We start from the raw sequence: 18,440 nt of genomic DNA, 5'->3' as shown, positions 1-18,440 counted from the left end.
TCAGAACCTACCTGGATGCTGTCCTGTGCAAACTGCTTTAGGTAACCTACTTTAGCAAGGGGTTGTGGGCTAAACCATCTCCAGAGGTCCCTCTCAGCCTCTGTGTTTCTATATTCTTGGCTATGATAGAAAGTATAAACAATGACCTTAGACATGGGGCTTGAATGAGCACAACTTAACTAGTGTGTTTTATGGCAGAAGGAGCTGGTCTATGTTCTGTGAGGGAAGTTATCCCCACGTCTGCTGTATCCATCAAGAACCTGGCAAGCTTTGACTTGCCTTCCTGGCTCCATGGATCCTTTGTCACCATAGTAAGAGGAAGTAATGCAACACTTCATACTCTTCACACTCCTCAGCGAGTATTTTTCTTTGTACTCACAGATCATCTCTTATAGCTTTATAAGATGATAACACCACAGCCATACAATTTTACGTGAAATTACGTACCCCTACACTGCTTTAAAAGTTTGATTCCAATTCTAATTAATTAAATTAAACAGCAGCTTGCTGTTTCTTTAAATTAGGTAAGATATTAAGGTATGTTCCTAGGACTTAGACTCCCAGAAGATGGGAGTCGTGGGTCTTAGTCATTTCTGTTAGACAGAGAAATGCCATTCTTTCTACAGTTCCCTACCAGCCTAAGTTAAAAGGAAAACACTGAGCTTTTCAGAGGCTTGATGTGTAGGATGAAAGTTTAGACTCTCTGTCCCAGGTGGAATGATGTGTACACATCTTGTCCTTAGGTATCTTAGCTCTGATGATGTGAGTATTAAGAAACGTTTCTTTTTTCAGCACTTCCTGTTCATTTGGTTTCAATCCCATTCTCTTTACCAAGCACTGATTTTCAACTGGTCTTTTGGAGGCGTTTTCCCAAGCACTGTGCTGACAGCTACCTGAGCAGCCAACTCTTATTCATTGCACTCTGTATGCAAGCTTCCAGTAAGCTCTGCTGAAGGTGGCAGAGCAGTAGGCAAATAAGTCCTTTATAAAAACCTGTTACATTCTTTGTAATCCTTTATTACTGTTTTTTAATTATGTAAAACCATTGTTTTGTTCAATGGTGAAGTGGCTTTGTCATCCTCAAATTAGCATAGCAGCCTGTGTGCACCTGAGTAAAGCTTTCATTTTTTTCCTGTACTCTAAGAAACAACTTGCATTTTAATATGTGTCAAAGAAGGTGTTAACTCATTAATTACATAAAGTACAAGCAAAGCAAGTTCTTGCTAGGGAGCAAGAAATGCAGTGTGTTTGATACACAGAAAACTGTTCCTTGTCAGTTTAAAAACCAAAAGCTAGCACAGTGATGAAAACAATTATGCTTGATTTTCAGTTAATCCAGGAGCAGGGAACGCTTGTCCAAATTCTGTGATTTTGTTAAGAAAAAAACAATGGGAATAAATGGTACCCAGAATGGTACTTGAGGTAACTGTTTGGGGCTATGACATTGGGACCTTTGATACAGAGTAAGCTGCCAGCTTTGAAGTAGTTCATGGACTGTAATTTGTTAGGCTGTGTGGAAGAACCACTCATTTAAAGGCTGTTCATGCTGGGTTTATCTTATAGTTGCTTTATGGAAGTATTTTTCTCACCTGAGTAAACATGTCCAAGTCTTGTATCTACTGTATGGGGAAGTGTTCCTGTGGTCTTTTATCTTAAACATTGATTGAATCTGGCTTTTTGGTTTAGGGACTTTTCTGTTGACTACTGTGGAGGCTGAAAATCAAACTGGGAAACAGTGGTGGAGTTGTGCCTCAGGTTGGTTGGTTGGCTTTTCTGTTTGTAAACAGACATCTTGTGTTTGCTACGGAAAAGCTGCAGTTGGATTGTTTAGCATAGGATGGGTGGGACTATTTGCAAGGCAAAGGAGCTTATTCCAGAGAAGGCAATTTAGTCCTTCTTTTCCTAATGTGTTTTGTGGGATTTAGTATTTCTGGACTCCTGATGGATGCAAAAGTGTTGTTAATAGGCAGAAATATCTTTGTCTGAGGCAACAAGGTGATCACATTACCTCAAATTCTTTGCTGTGGGGGTGGTGAGGTGCTGGCACAGCTGCCCAGAGAAGCTGTGGAGCCCCATCCCTTGAGGCAGTCAAGGCTAGGTTGGATGGTGCCCTGGGCAGCTGGTGGGGGAGCAGCCTTGCCCACAGTACGGAGTGGGGCTGGGTGAGCTGTAAAAGGTCTCTTCTAACCCAAACAGTTCTGTGATTCTGTGGTAAAATTTTAGGGGTCTTAATACATGTGTTCAGAATGAAGCTGTTTAGTGTTGAAGGTTTCCAGCGCAAATGTCTCCAGTAGGCACCAAGTGTCAGTATTCTTGTTTTATGCTTCTCCATGTATGGTGCTTTCTTAATCTAAACAGTGTTTTTTCACTACATGTAGATCTAAGGAGTAGACATCTCATTAGCAAGTTGTTAGGAGCATAATTAAAAAGTCCTCTTAAAATAATGTTCAAACTCCCATTAGTAATCAGGAAAGATTCAGACTGGAAAGATAGATATATGAACCTTTAAGGTATATTGAAGGGGATGGTCAAGGACAGTCTTCATTATTGATACAAACCTTTTGCCTTCCCTGACTATAGAGGGAGCCTACACACTTAGCATAAAAGAGACATGTAACTTCTGGAGGGCTGTGGTTTCGTGTCATCAAATTTGCTATTTAAAACAAAAGGGCTTGAAAACAAGACTGATGCTCATATGTGTATACACTGGTGTAGCTAAGCAGTCCTGCCTGGCCTGGCCTTACTCTCTATGATAGTTTATGATGCATTGTGTGTGTTCAGTAAATGTGAAATTGAAAGGGATTTGTGTTTTCTCTAGCTATGCAGCTGCTGCACTGTTGACTGAACACTTTTCAATGCATTTCCTAGTCTCAATCACAATACATTAAATATGCAATGATATCACCTCCTTAGAACTTGGAAACAAACTTGTGCTTTAAAGCTACAGGCATGTTTGGGAAAATACTTGTTTTGCAAACTGTTTCTTTTGCAATCTCCTTTCTAAAGCAGCATCTTAGCTTTTACAAAGTCTCATCTACTTCATGGTATTCTCCAGGAGGTTCCAGATCATGAATTTAACATCCTGAAATGCTCACAGCACATACTTGAGATGTCCTAAAGGGGTTTAGAAAGTTAGCTTGCTGTCAATGGGAGAAAATATATGCAGTTTTCTGTGCTGGAAACATCCACTGAAGTCTAGGGAGATGTACTCTGATGAGCACTGTTAGGTCTAGAGCCAAACTTTCAAGTGTCATTCATGAAGTGACAAAGATGGGTTTCAGTCTTCTTGCTGTATAGAAACAATCCTGACAATTTCAGAAAGACTGGTCTCAGTTACATGGTCATATGGTCAGATTCACTGCTCTAAGCATTTCAAAATGCTCCACGAGATACTGGCAAACCTTAAAAAGAAAAAAATTAAGCATTGATGGTTGCTTATAAGTGTATTTACACAGCAGCATATCAGTGAAACATTAAACAAAAGGAGGCAAAGATGCATGTGTGAGAGCACCTGTGAGATAAGGAAAAAACAGAGCTCCTGAGACAGCCAAGTACAGCTTTATGCAAATATGTTCTGAGTGCTCTCGTAATTACAGGAGAAAGAGCCTCGTGCTCTGCAGTCAGCTGTACTGGACATGATTGATACCTATTTTTTGTCTCTCTTTCAGTCTCTGAAGTTTGGATAAGAGTGCTGGGAAAGCACACTGTGCTTTGAGAACATAATATTTCTTATATTTAAACAAATGTTCTTTTCTTGGGAAAAGTAACATTTTGTACTGCAGGTCTCACTATGGAGAAACAACACAAGTACATGCTGTTTCTGAAGCTGAGATTCATTGTCTGTATCACTCTTACTTGTTCCTTGGGGTAGGTGAAACTTGGCATTCTGCATTTCTTTAGCTACCTTTCAAAAAAGTGAAACTTTAGCATCTGTTGTTTGGTCCTGCAGAACAAATGAATCTAGGCTTGCTTCACGTTATTTCTGCAGGAAAGTTAGGGAGGATTCAAGGTGCATGTAGAGGAGCTGGGAACAGTCTCATTCTGTACAATCTGTGCTTTTTGAGTGAGAAAGAAAGCAAAATATGAGTAGGACTGAGGAGGCTGTTCTATGTAGCTGTTGCTTTCACAAGTTATTTTATGGCCGACTTCCAGTTTTTAAACTGGTCTTCTCAGGAGATAAATTTTAAACAAAAAGTACTTTTCTAAACAGTTTACTGAGCTTTTTGTCTTTTCTATCAAACAAAGTAGCAGTTATCCTGCAAATGTGATATGCAGATGATGGTTATGATGCCCATGTGATAAATATACATTCTTTCCTTTTATATCCTAACATATACTTGCTTCTATGTGCATTACAATCCATATCAGCTTCAGAAATAAATGCCAATTCATCTAGAGATTATCTTCAGAGCACCACATTGTAAAAGAAGCTACAAGTACCCTTGTTTGTTTTAAAAGCCAGCTTTATAAATGCAAAATAGAGATGCTTTTAATTTTTCTAGCATTTCTCAGAACTGTTAATACACAATACAATGTTATAAATCTAGTCTGTTAATAAGGAATCTGAAGGGTGAGGGTGTTGAAATCAGTGGGGACTAAGCACCTCGCTATGTTTGTGAGTCTCAGTGTGAGACAGTAAGCAGTATGCCAAGTGTGTGTGTTGGCTACAAGCCTACAGTCTAAGGATGTTAGGGAGAGCTCAGCTTGTTGTCTCTAATGAGATCGCTAGAACTACTTTGATAAACGATATTTTGAAAGATGGTTATGGCCTATGTGTACCTGAGAAAAGGGTAAGGTGCTTTGATCATTCTCTGTGGAGGTATTATGAAGTATTTGCTTAACTTGGGTTCTGTTGGTTCTGGGCAGGAGCTGTGTCCCAAATCCCACATAATTTGTCAAAAAAAAAAAAAAAGAAAAAAGAAAAAAGAAAAAGGAAAAGTTCTTGACCCACAATAAAATAAGCATGCATTTCATTGTTAAGGCAGGATGTAATTCCTTTGTGTCTGTGTTGTTGTGTGACCCTGACAACATACTGGACCGGACTATCACTTGTGGCTGGGTGCCACAAGCAAATTGTTGAGGTCTGTTATGAGCGATATTTACCTTGTATTAGATTTCACTTTTTTAGAATGCTTTGTTTTCAGTGAGTAGAAAAAGATACCGTGCTTGTGTGTGTGTACAGTGCCTTAGCACGACGGAAATGCAGAAGCCATAAAGTTTACATGAAGTAGCCTTTAAATAAGGAGACTTTGGCTTTATTAATAGACATAACTTTAATATGTACCCTTTTGTATATGGATACTTTAATTACAGTTCAGATGGAGCTAAAAGTGAAAAATGGTTAATGGCTTAACCCAATTTGTCCTGCTGCATTAAGAGCTAGTAGAGACATAGTTTCAAAAAAGCAGGAGTGACATTATATGCAACAAGATTAATAGCTGAATTAAAATTACTAGTTATGAAATGGTACTCATAATGATACTTTGGAAGATACGAAATTGAGAAAGCAAACTGTTCTTACATTATACCGTTCACCAAAACACATTGGCTTACTTTTCTTTCAATGTGAAAGAATTTTCCGTGATCTCATGGGGAAAAAAGTACAATTCTTTCAACATATGGACAGAACAAATGTCATTTAAAAAACAAATCTAGAAAAAAAGTAATATAAAACTTCTGAGAAAGAATTGGTTAGCAAACAAATTAGAGACACTGTCTGTGTGTCAAATACTGAAAGCCCCCTAGGAAACTGTGTTAAAAAGGAATACTTCTTTTGCTCCAGGCTTATTTATTTATTTATTCATTTATGTATTGTCCTAAAAAGTGGACTTGAATTAAATGGGCAAAATAAAGTAGTGAGCTTTGTTGAGAAGCACTGGACACCCGTGGATGTTTTTTTTCTCACTGGGGATTTCCTTGAGATTGTTAAATCTGCAGCTTCTTGCCTGGCTTTATTTTCCTCTTGTTTGATTATTATGAACTAATTCACAATGACAACAATGAGAACACTGAAGGTTTCTGAAAGATTTCTGGAAAAACATTGTCAATACTTGAAAACTATCTCTTAAAATGTTTTCCTATTCCTATCAGATTCTCAAAAGTTGTTAAATGAGATTATGACAGAAAGGGGAAAAGATAGGGGCAAGGCTGTCATACCATGCATGCACTGTTGTTCCTGTTAGCATTTTCCTGCTTTCTTTTTCTTCATTTCTTTCCTTCCAAACTATCTCTTAGTGAGGAGCATCATCTCCCTCAGCACGTGAAGATCTCAGAGCTGCAGCAGCTAGTTTTAGTGTATAACCATCCAGAGAATTTAAAGTCCAGGTGATGTGCCCAAACATGTTTGTCTCCTTGGTAAACAGTCCTAAGTCAGTTTGCAATGCAGGCAGATAGCTGACTGTGAAAACTGAAAGCATGCCACCCTCTGAAAGATAAATGTGTTCCTCTAGGATGGAAGAAATCTCCATACTGACTTGGTTCATTAGAAATCTCTTGATGCTAGATGCCTAATCCCTTTCCTCGCAATGAGGAGAAGTCCTAGACAAAGTATTTCTGTTCCCCTAGCTATAACATTTAAGTGGCTAGAGCACTGTTCCACCATTGACCTGCATCCTGTACTTTTCTGGCAGAAAAAAATCACATTTCTCTTTCCCCACTCCCGTAGTCCTTAGCACATCTTAGCCTTATATTCTTCAGTAGAGTGCTCTCATTCTTTCTTACTGAAGCTGTTTTCATAGAATAATTAGATATCTGTTGTAGCGGAAAGAGAGAGTGAACACAATTTTCCACAATTTTTGCAATTCCTTATCCCTGTTCCCATGAATATTTAAATATTTAATATGAATAATTCTTTGATTTAATCACTGGAAAAGATTGCCTTTCTCCCAGGCGAGAGAGAAAAGGCATACTTTTCTGTCTTTGAGAGCATTTTACCACTGTCTATTTAGTCATGGATATAACCCAGTGGCTTAGAAGAAGCCGTCAGACTTTGGTGTTGTCTGTTGGTGTCTGAAATGTCAGTCAGGTTCTTGCTAGTGGCTCTCTCCTGAAGTCCAGTTCATCTTTCTTTTCTCACTGTTCCTTGCATGAGTAAGGTCCACCTTACACATTTTGATGTGTTAGAATATCAGTCTCTAGTTAGGAAGGATCTTTCCTGTAAGACGTTGTTGACCTTGCTAATGAGTACTGATCAACGTCTAAGAGGATTTGGTCTTTGCTCTTAAAAGGAATACAAAATCATTCACCTCACAGACTTGGAAATTTTTTGGTAACTGTTATTCATCTGATCTTAGTGTGGAATAAACTAGAATATCATCTAGTGTCCTCTGTAAGAAGTAGACATGCATATATACCTGTTGCATCTCTTAAGGTGAATAGGATGATAGTAGGTAGTCTAGTGCGTTAGTCACCAATCCATTCCTCCCTTGTCCTTCAACTCTTTTAAGGTGCTGAGCATGTTGTTTTGCAAAAATCATCTCCTCTCCTGTGAAGCAAGGTCGAGGGAACCAGGCTTGTTTAGCCTGGAGGAGAGAAGGCTCCAGGGAGACTTCATTGTGGCCTTCCAATACTTGAAGGGAGCATATAAACAGGAGAGGAAATGGCTGTTTATGGGCATGGGTAGTGACAGGTCAGGGGGGAATGGTTTTAAACTGAGGCAGGAGAGGTTTAGGTTAGATATTAGGAGGAAGTGTTTTTCACGCAGAGGGTGGTGACGCACTGGAACAGGTTGCTTAAGGAGGCTGTGGATGCCCGATCCTTGGAGGCATTCAAGGCCAGGCTGGATGTGGCTCTGGGCAGCCTGGTCTGCTGGTTGGTGACCCTGCACATAGCAGGGGGGTTGAAACTAAATGATCATTATGGTCATTTTCAACTCAGGCCATTCCATGATTCTATGATCAAACAAGAACATTGCTCCTTTTTCCATTATGGCTAAATCCTCTACTAGTGAACTGCAGAGTAGCTCTTTGACTAACCACTACCAACTGTTCTTTTTAGTAGCAAATTTCTTATGTAGTTTATACATCTGCTTCTTTCTATCTGAGTCCCACTTACTGCCAATGGAAGGTGAAAAGGACTAAACATTTTTCTAATGTTTTGTTTGCTCGGAGAAGCTTGTTTTTTATTTATTTATTTATTTTAAAATTCTTTTAATATATTTAAGCAGTTGCATACCCTGCTTGCAAGAAAGAGGATAACTGAACAAATTTCGAACATTACTATGTTGAGTTGTTTTTTTGTTGGTTTTTTTTTTGCCTAATTAATTTTATTCTTAATCACGGGATTAAATCACAAATATACGAACTTGTTTAATGCTACACAATGTCTGTAGCTCTGAAATTAAGAGGTATGATTGCAAATGTATTAAATTTATCCTGGAAAAATGAGCATGTCTACTCCCTTAATTTTAAATGTGAAGTGCCTATTTTTATTATAATTTATGTGGGAAATGTATTTCTGGACCAGCACTTTAGCTATAAATTCATTATAATGACATTTGTAAGTTTAATCCTTTATTTTCCACGTAATTACATTTTAATGTTTTAGTTATTCATATTACAAAATCTATAAGAACCTTGACAAAATGATATGAACTACAAATTATATCAAATTCTGAAATCAACTAAGTGTAATCCTCACTGTCATCTGCACTTCAACTTTACACTCAGCTGCTAGTGAAATTACAAGTGAAGTAATTGCTATTCATGTAACTAGATGGTATCAAATACAAACGACTTTGGTTTTGTTAGTAGCTTTGGATACAAGTTGACAGTAAAAATTGTATGGATTTCTGCATAGGTCAGATGAACATTTCAGCCTCTTGTGTCTATGCTAGGGGAACAAAAACAGTATTGCTACTGCTGGCATGCAGCATCTTTTTCCAATCTAGTGTTTTGTTTCCTACTTTAAAATATAACCTCTTTCTCCATGTTAATCATAGTAGAACTCAATATGTTATGGTTTTTAGCTGTATCACTCAAGAAAGTGCCATAAAGCTTATGTTATTAGAGAAAACTGTGGCCACAACATCCTCACTTTGCGACTTTAATGAAATCTGGTAATTTTAATAATCGGTCATGGATAGTCCGCGTTGACCCAGTGCTTTTTTTTCTAAATTCATAAAACAACTAAAACATATCCAAATAACATTGTGTGCTGTTCCTTTGTGGACTTAAGTACCAAAAGGGCGTAGATAAATATGATCAACCATGACTTGTTTAAATGAAATAATTATTACATAGCTTTTTGATTTCATGGCTTCACTTGTGTTGTATTTTTTTTTCTAATCGACTGTGGAAGCCCTTCACTTTGGATTGCTGTTATCCACGGACTTCGTAAACTGTTAGAGCGTGCTGCTTTATGTTTTCCTGTGAAATGTTATTGTGGCAAATGTTTAAGCTCTGACTGAAAGCTTTACTTGTGGTGATGATCAAGCTCTGCTTTATTTGGTTGGACCAGTCTCACTGAATTCCCTGGAAGTACCGGTGGAGGCAGATAAGCTGTTCTGTTGTCTTAGCAAGGCTGCTTTTGAGCTTTTTATTACATATATTACTCATTAATTGCTTAATGAGAGTCAGAGCTAGGTAAGGAGTGGCTCATCCTGTGTGCTTTTCAGGTGGGATCTGTGTCCTTGGGCTGTGCCATCTAATGGCTTGGCCCAAAGCCTACAAACACTCCTGCTGTTAACCTTGGGATTCAGTTATATCAACAGGATTGCTTTTCTAGGAAAAAATAGCAGGATCAGAGCCTTAATCAATTTGGTAGGCTGAGTGTGTAGGGGGGTGGGGGGTGGAACAAAGGGATAAAACCAGGGATCTGTTTACCTCAAGTCATGGTTTGGGTCTGTGGCAGTGCCATGGGCTCCCCGCCCCACACTCTACCCACTTGGATGGTTGTGCTACCACTTGAATAAATTGACAGGTGATGAATAGCCTGCACTATGTTGAGCCATCAGCCATGTGAATAGCTCTGCTCTTGTGCTTGCCAGCAGAAGAGAATCATTTTCAGGAATTTAGAAGAATTTTATTCATTGCTTACTGGCTTTGAAAATAAATAAGCAAAAGAGATATTTAATGGATTAGTTAGTATATTCTCTTCACAGTTTACTATGCAAATCTTCGAGCATTTGGTTGTTTCCTAGCAATCTGTGTGTGTTTTGTTATCTGATTTATTATCTAGAAAGCACTGATGGAATTATATGGTGTGAAATAGGTCTGGAAATTTCAGCAGCAATCAGGGAGGTTTTTTGTTTTGTGCTTTTTTTTTTTTTTAATAAAGCTCAGAACCAAGAGGGAACTTCAACACTGAAACAGTACTGCACTTTGTGTTGTGATTTGTGTGTGCCCAGGGGAATGAGGTTATCAAATAATATATTTGTATCCTTTAGGATTTTTAGTTAGTCCCTGGATACAGGCAATGTGTACAGGTTTAACTTGCAGTGATAGATTTAAGTGCAATGTTGATCTGGGACTTCAAAAAAAGTAGGAGATATTAATGACTGAATTTAACAAAATACAAACAACGGTGATATCGATGTATTTAAAAACATCAACAAACAAACAAAAGGATGGAAGCATGGAAGTCAGAATTTTCTGCTTGTTAGTAGGCTTCCTCTGAAGCTGACACTTGTTATTGTGTGTGTTGCAGGGTTGCACTAGTTATTGTTTCATTAGAGGGGAGGTTTGGCTTAGATATTGGGGGAGAATTCTTTACTCAGAGAGTGGTGAGGCACTGAAACAGGTTGCCCAGAGAAGCTGTGGGTGCCCTATTCCTTGGAGGCATTGGGTTTGGGGAACAGGGTGGATGGGGCCCTGGGCAGAGTGGTTGGAATTGCGTGGTACTTGATATCCTTTCCAATACAGGCCATTTGTGATTACTGAAGATGACTCTGGGGTTGATTCTGAGGTTATAGACTAGTGTTAAAGTGTCTTTGGGTGATGTGTTGATTGAATTCTGGGCTTTAAAGCTTAGGCCCACAATCCCTGTTGTCCTCTTACAAAACCCCAAGAACCAGGTTTGGGGAACATTTGAAGCACAGGCTACCTCATCCACTCCAGTTTATGTCTGGAAAGTACTTGTGCTGCAAGAACAGGGTCAGACATACTCAGTAACTAACAATCCTCCTCAGTGACCACCATAGTTGGACATACATCTTTAAACATATTTGCTTATCATCTTTTCATGTACAAAGACCTTGTCCTCTGCTTTCCCTTTTAAACAAATTATTTACTTCATTTGGCTTTAGCTGTTACTCTAATGCAGTGGTTGGGTTGGTTTTCAGTTGGAGGAGGAAAGCAATGACACAGAAGCAAAGTGTATCTCAAAATCACAGAACTATTAAGTTTGGAAAGACCAGTAAGCTCATCTTAGTGGAACTATCAGCCCATGCCTGTGACCTCTCTCAGTGTGACATCTGCCTTGTCCTTGAACACTTCCAAGGACACTGACTCCACCAGTTCTCTGAGCAGCCTGTGCATTCAATCAGTATCTTCAGTTCTGCTGGCAGTTTTGAAGCTCCTTTGGTTGCATCATAAATTTGATGCCAATTTGAGAGAGCCAAAAAAAAAAAAAAAAAAAAAGGCTCTTTTTATGATGTTAGAATGGCTAGATTTACTTGGTGTTAGATGGGGATAGTGGCACCAGAGAAATGCTAATAGATATGGACAGTGAGATACTTTCTTTTTGTTCCTGGCAAGCTATTAATTCATCTCACTGTGCATCACTAAACTAAATCCTAAGTAACATCCTAAGTAACTGATCATAGAGCAGCTCCAATTGACTTAGACAGGACTTATTTCATAAGTAAACCTTAGCTCTGGAAGATTCAATAGCAATTTAGCAGTTTTCACATATATGCCAAGGTACGTCAACCTGTGTTTTTTGTATAGACTTGAAAAGGAGACTTTGTATTGGTTTATCTGAAACTCACTTGGGATAAACTTGCATAGACAAGTACTATGCCTACTTTAACTTCCAGGTCTTATATAGCATTCACAGCCATCCCAAAGCAAATACTTGTATCTGTACAGTTGAAATTAAAGTATTACGGCTTTTCTAAGTAGCAATGTTAGTACCCAAAGTATTCCAAATCATTTCAGTTTCTAGGAAAACTTTTGTAACACATATACAAACTAAAGTTTTTACTTAACTTGTAAACTTGGGACAGCAACATACAAATGTCAGAATTGCTGTAAATTACTAGATAAACTAGACACTATTAATAGCAAGTATGAGGAATGCAATGTTGCAGCTTGGAATTCTATGGGGCTATGGCACAGTTAGCACCTTTCAAAACAAAGTGTCAGTATTTTGCTATGTAAAATGTGAGTTTTGTTTTTTGATCACAACTATTTTTGCGTTGCTGCTTTCCAAATGTTATACCAAATTAGCAAATCTATGTAATAAACAAGATATTGAAAAAAATTGATTATTTATGACCATGTTAACAAAGCACCTTGATGCTGTTATGACAGCATCTCTCTGGCAGTGGCGCATCCTGTCTATTCCTTTTTTTGCAGTTAAAAAAAAAAGTCACCTGGGTTCTTTAAGATGGGATTGGCCAATTCATAAATCAGCTTCTGTGGTACAGTGTAATTCACCTTTAGATGTTTAAAGAAGCTTTGTAAACAGTAATCTGAAGAGGATTCCTTCCATTTTCCAGCATGCTCGCTTTTTTAGTTGCGGAATAATAATTGTTTAGTAAACCAAACAACTGGATTAGAAGATAGATCTCTCTTTGCTTATGTTTTTTGGAAGACTCTTTCCCTTAAGTCAATATGGTCTCAAGAATCTCCTTTAATATCTGTAAATTGATAGCTTTCAATAACAACCATACAGCTAAAAAACTACTTTAGTTAGTATCTGCTTTCTACAACACCTTTTTCTTACCAAACGTACAAAACAGTGGGGATCACAACTTGAACTAGGAGGGATTTCATACTTGGTTTTCTAACTGGTTGTGTTGGGGCTTGCTGGATTGAAGAGCCACAACAGAGAAGTTTGGTACTAAGAACTCAGTGAGGGATTGGAAAGAGCTCTATTTGTTGCCTCTGTAATGCCTTATAATATATTCAAATAGAAAAGCAGTTATTACAGAGCTTTCTTTCCACCCAAGCCCATTCTGAATAATCTCTGTAAGGTATTTTTTTGTGCTGTTTTAATCGTTTATGTGATTTTTGTTGCAGCTGTTACTGACTCTCTTTCATTTTCCTTTTCAGAGTGAAGGACTTAGTTTTATCACCATGACCTCAAAGAGTACAACATTCAAAGAAGCTGCTCGGCATATTTGGTTTTCTGTTGTTTTGTTTTGTTTGTTTTTTAATTGAAGCTGCTTAAGGTTTACTTTTTGTTGTTGTCATTGTTGGTCTGGACAGTTACTTAACTTTCAAACTGTTGAGGACTAAACCTTACAGCAAATCAGCGAGGAAGGGAAAGCAACCTGCCCAACTCATGTCCTGTCAATGGCATCTACATTATCACTTTGCTGCTGTTTTGACAGAAGTTGAAGATGTTCTTTAGACAGTAGGAACTTTTCTGCCGGCCTCTTTAATTAATGGCCAATGCCTTCATTTCCTTTTTCTGCAAAGACAAACTGTATTTATCCTTCGACATATTGGGGGATTCTGTGGCACCTGCTGAAGCAGTCAGATCTGGTATTTACTGGCATAGTTTCAAGCCTATCACAGTACTACCTACCTCAGTTCAAAGTAAAGCCGGATTTGCGGTGTTGGTGTACAACAGGACCTCCTTTATCTTTATGCTGAGTCTCTCAAGAGCGGTCGCCAGCCTTACTGAACTCGTAACGCATGCAGCTGCTACCTGCTCCTCCATCACAAGCTGCGGTGTCTGATTCTGGGATGGAGCCTGGAGAGGGCACTGGGAAATCTAACATGGGACGGAACTCTGTGGATTGGACTGGGACAGAGAATTCAGAGGGGTCAAAAACGTAAAAATAAAAACATGTAACTGAAACGACGTAAGTTAAAAGCATCAAACTGTATTGGGGTTATCTCTCTTTACCTTTGACACACTTGTTTAATTCTCTCTATGTAGGTATTGATGTAGGTACTTCAGATTGCAAAAGCCTTTTCTCCTATCTACAAGCTCACTTTTGTCAGCTAACCCTGTTCTTAGCTGCGTTTCTTGTAACCAAAAATCTAGGTAGGCATACTAGGAATGCAGGGATGATAGTGGGTACTGGCCAGGTTCAAACACTAATATTAACACAGTATTATCTTGCCATCTACAAAGTCCTGAAATCTGCCTTCTACTGAAAGAGCATTGTTGCAGCTACAGGCATTATTACAGGGAAAGAAGAAGCACTGCAGTTGCTTATCCAGAGGTTTTTCAAGACTACGTGTGCATCACATTTTCAGTAGTCTGAAAACACAAGCGATGTGGCGGCTGTGGTCACAAACATTTTATACAACTGATGTACCAGACTAGCAGAATGTCATGCCACCTTGTTTCTCCTTTGATAAATTTGTTGAAGAGTTTGTATACATTTTAATGGTACCTCCCCAGTGCCTGCTCTGATAGACATGTAAGTATTACTAAGTTATTTGAGTTATGTGAGACATTATTTTTTTTAATCATTGTGCTAGGTGGGACCTGTACGTCATTATTAATAATGCATTATCTTTTGGAATTAATCTTTTTTTCTGAGGAAGATAAGAGTCAATGTCTTACAAGTGTAACAAATGACAACGCGATCTTCCTGCTTACATGGTGACTTTTTAGAACTGAGGATTGTATTACAAGACAAAGATGAATGTAAACAAATTACTTCTCTACCCCATGACATTATTTACATTGTAGTTTTGGGGGATTTAAAATCACAACAATGCATAGGCTAATACAACATTAGAACTAAAATCAATTTAAATATCTAATCTGAGTGTTGTTGGGTTTTTTGTTTTTTTAAATAATAATAATAATAATAATAATAATGATAAAAATGGTTCTAAAATATTCTAAAAATGCTGCTCGTTCAATTCTGGAACTTAAAATACAAATAATATTGTTGACATTTTCTGTCTGAACCTCCCCATAGCACTGAGCGTGGTACCTGCTGAATACAATATTCTGATCTTCTGTTTTGAAGTAGCCCCCTGTACCAATTAGAAAATCATGCCACTAAAGTAAATGGCTAAAATACATACATCAACTTCAAAACAAAAACTTGACAATGTAGTCAGTTCTTCTCTATCCTGTAGATTTCACAAAGGCATATGCAATACTTACATTCTTAATTTAGTTTACAGAACGGAACCAAAATGTATAAATGTTATGTTTGCTAAACTTCACAATGTATATTGGGTCTTTGTACATTTTGCCTGACTTACCTTAAATTTAAAATATTTTTTGCTATATAACCTTAACAGTTATTAAGCAGTGTTTTCTTTTTGGGTACGTATTGTTTCTGGATATCAAGATGTTAAATATATTTCTTGCTATTGTGATATGACAAGAGACTTAACTTATCTTGCTGTGTCTTCCAATGTACACGCTGTATATAAGGATAAATGTGATGCTGCTGGAGACCAGAATAAATGGAACTAGAGTAGTGTATTGTATTTAGTCTGTATTGATCATGGATGCTCTCCTTAATAGCCATATGCAATAAAATACATTATTTATGAAAAGAGTAAAGTATTTCTGTACCTTTTTTTCTCTAGAGGTGGGGGGCTTGGGCGTTGTTTATGTGAAAGTCATTCTATCTCTTTTAAGTGAACCATGCTTTTATTCTAGGTAAATCTGCTATGCCCATACTTACTTTCTTTTGTTTTAACACATAGAATGTCCCTGAAAATCCATGAAACTATTTTAAATATTTTCTTATTAATAAAGAAATTTGTATTATAAAGGGGAAGGAAACAACCAGGAATGGAATATGGCCTTAATTTTTAATTTCAGCTTATAAAGCTCTCATCCCGGCAGCAGGTGAATGACTATGCAAGTCCCTCATTTAATGTTAATTGGGGTAAAATTCAGTCAATGTGTTGTGTTCTCCTGGTAACATCTATTACTAAGTGGGCTTATATTTTCATAGTTACCTTGTGTTTGGGGCACAGTTGGAGAAGTATATTAATACAACCTTTTCTAAAAGGACAGAACCCCATCTCACTGCAGCAAACTCAGATTCTTTCTCTGAAAGTCGCTGTAATTGTCTGTCACTACAGTAGGATCATCTTGTTGCCTCTGAAGTGTTCATATAAGCCACAGAATCATAGAATGGTTTGCATTGGAAGAGACCGTTAATGACAATATAGTCCAACCTACCTGCCAGTCCTCCTTTATGAGGCAGAGCAGGAGTGCTTTCCGTCTTACAAATAATCCTTTGATTTTAAGCATTCGTATCTATATACTTTTCTGCAACCCTATGCCACGGTGGCTAAGCCTCACTTCATGAAATCCCACACAGATTTCATTTCCTTTCTGTTCGGGAGCTCTTCATCTTGGAGCAGAAGAATATAAATCCTATTTCTGTTCCATCTCTTCTACTTGACTCAAAAATGGTTTTCATTATATGCCCACCCTGTGAGGTACTGCAGCGCCTCTCACCCTATCTGACTAAAGGTGTAATAAGCATATTTTCTTAAAGAAAGCATTAGTGGAAAAATACTGTAGAACACCATGTTATTACCCATCCAGCCAACAATACTTTTCAAACAGAGCTTCCCAATCAGATACCAGGTCATTTTATAATTTTACCAACAGCTTATTTCTTATATTTACTTGTGGCAATGTTGTGCAAAACAGTGGCAAAATATTGTGTGTATCCATTCTCCCCCACCCACTTTGACCAATTGATGGAGGCTGCTTTCCCTTACATCTGAGAACCAGCATCAATGTGTTTCTCCATGGTCACTTCTCCTTATTTCAAGGAATGGTAGTAGTGGTATGCTGTCTGACCTTGAGCTACTTAAATCATAGACAATGTGTATGCTGCCCAAGAGAGACAATTCAGCTGCTTTTTGTCTTTCATGACTGTCTCTACTGTATGTTAGCTTGAGGAGACAAAATGGCACCTTGTGGATGTTACGGTACCAGCACCCTTGAAGGAAAATAGAAATTGCTTTAGTCTTTGAAATAGCTCTGGAGAAACGCAACTATCTGTAAGTATCTTCTTCTCTAATGTTGGCGGGATGTGTGAGTGGTATCTTATGCTAACACAGAGTATGGACATATTTGATAAGACATCTGGAAATGAACTCTTTTGAATTCACTTTCTGATAGAACGTAAGGCAAACCTTTGGCTACTCAATCTACCCACAACGTAGCTTTGTGTGATGTAGGAGAGCAACATTTGCACTGTCCTGGATGCCAGGTAATTGTCCTAGGTTCCCATCCGGTGATTATTCTTTCTGAAGGACCTCCTTGCGAACTTTGGTTTGGTTTTTTGTGGAATATAGTTCATGGAGGGATCCATACATGTCCAGATATCATCCCAGAATGGATTCTGGTTACATTGAGCATATTCTGGTGTCTGGAGCTTAGCAACATTATAAAATTCTCCATTTTAGAGTGGCCTTGGTGACCACTATGAAGGCAGCATCTCATAATAGCCTTTAAATAACAAGCACTGGTCAAGCAAATTTACTTCTTCAACATTTGTCTCTACTGTCCATTTCTTTTGTCATCTCAGTGATAATGGAAAGAAGGAAGAGTTCAGGTCTCAGCTGTAAGAATTCTGTATCCATCTGTGAATATTCCAGGTGAGGAAATGCAGCTCAGCTTCAGCTCCTTGAAGATACATAACTGTATCTTCCTCGCACAAAGCGAAGAGACTTGGTCAGAGATGCAGGCCTTCATACTCTTTTGGAGGCAAATCACCCACAAAATCTTTCAGTGTATTACCACTGCCTCAGTCATTCCCAGACAGCTTCTCCACCATGAGGAACTTCAACTAGCTCATCAACATCACCTTTGTAACTGTTTTTTCCTGGATGACACAAGTCTCTGAAAGGATATGCAAACAGAGATTGTATTTAATGAATGAGTGATTGGCATTTTAGGGACCCTAAATATTCAACTTACAGTTAGGTATCGTATAGGTATTTCTTATTTAAGGGTACGGTTTGTGACATTTAGTGGAAATCTGATTTCTGAAAACAGTACTTCCTTGTAGTATCCTAGTGACCTGCCAAAATAATTGGGACAGAAAACATCACAATCCACTTCTGAAGATACAGGTCCCTAATTTATTACTATTAGTCTAATCTACATATCAGACTAACCATGTTCTATACTGTTTAAAGTAGAGCTGGGGTTACTAGCCTATGGGATGACTATGACACATAATATTGCTTCATATAAGCCACGGCTTGATACTTTACTTTTATTAGGCAACACCATGTTACATGCTGAATGCGTGGCTTCCAAAAGTTTTTGAAAAGTATTATTGCTCCCCAGTACTTATTCACAGGTAATCTTCAAATCTT

At 38.1% G+C, this 18,440-nt stretch overlaps 1 protein-coding gene across 1 annotated transcript in view; it reads left to right on the top strand.

The window, feature by feature from the left end:
* The window catches only part of IRS2 (insulin receptor substrate 2), a 29,249-nt gene extending 13,606 nt beyond the window's left edge, over positions 1–15,643 (top strand). Inside the window, exon 2 of the mRNA XM_015851426.3 lies at positions 13,215–15,643. Coding sequence (XP_015706912.2) covers positions 13,215–13,219 — 5 coding nt within the window. The 3' untranslated portion in view covers positions 13,220–15,643. The remainder of the gene's footprint in view (positions 1–13,214) is intronic.
* Positions 15,644–18,440: the final 2,797 nt, after the last annotated feature.

The sequence above is a fragment of the Coturnix japonica genome, chromosome 1 (assembly GCF_054131305.1).
Source record: "Coturnix japonica strain WE chromosome 1, WE-NBRP24, whole genome shotgun sequence".
Lineage (NCBI taxonomy): Eukaryota > Metazoa > Chordata > Aves > Galliformes > Phasianidae > Coturnix > Coturnix japonica.
Note: the sequence above shows the minus strand (reverse complement) of the source record. Positions and strands in the feature narration are given on the sequence as shown.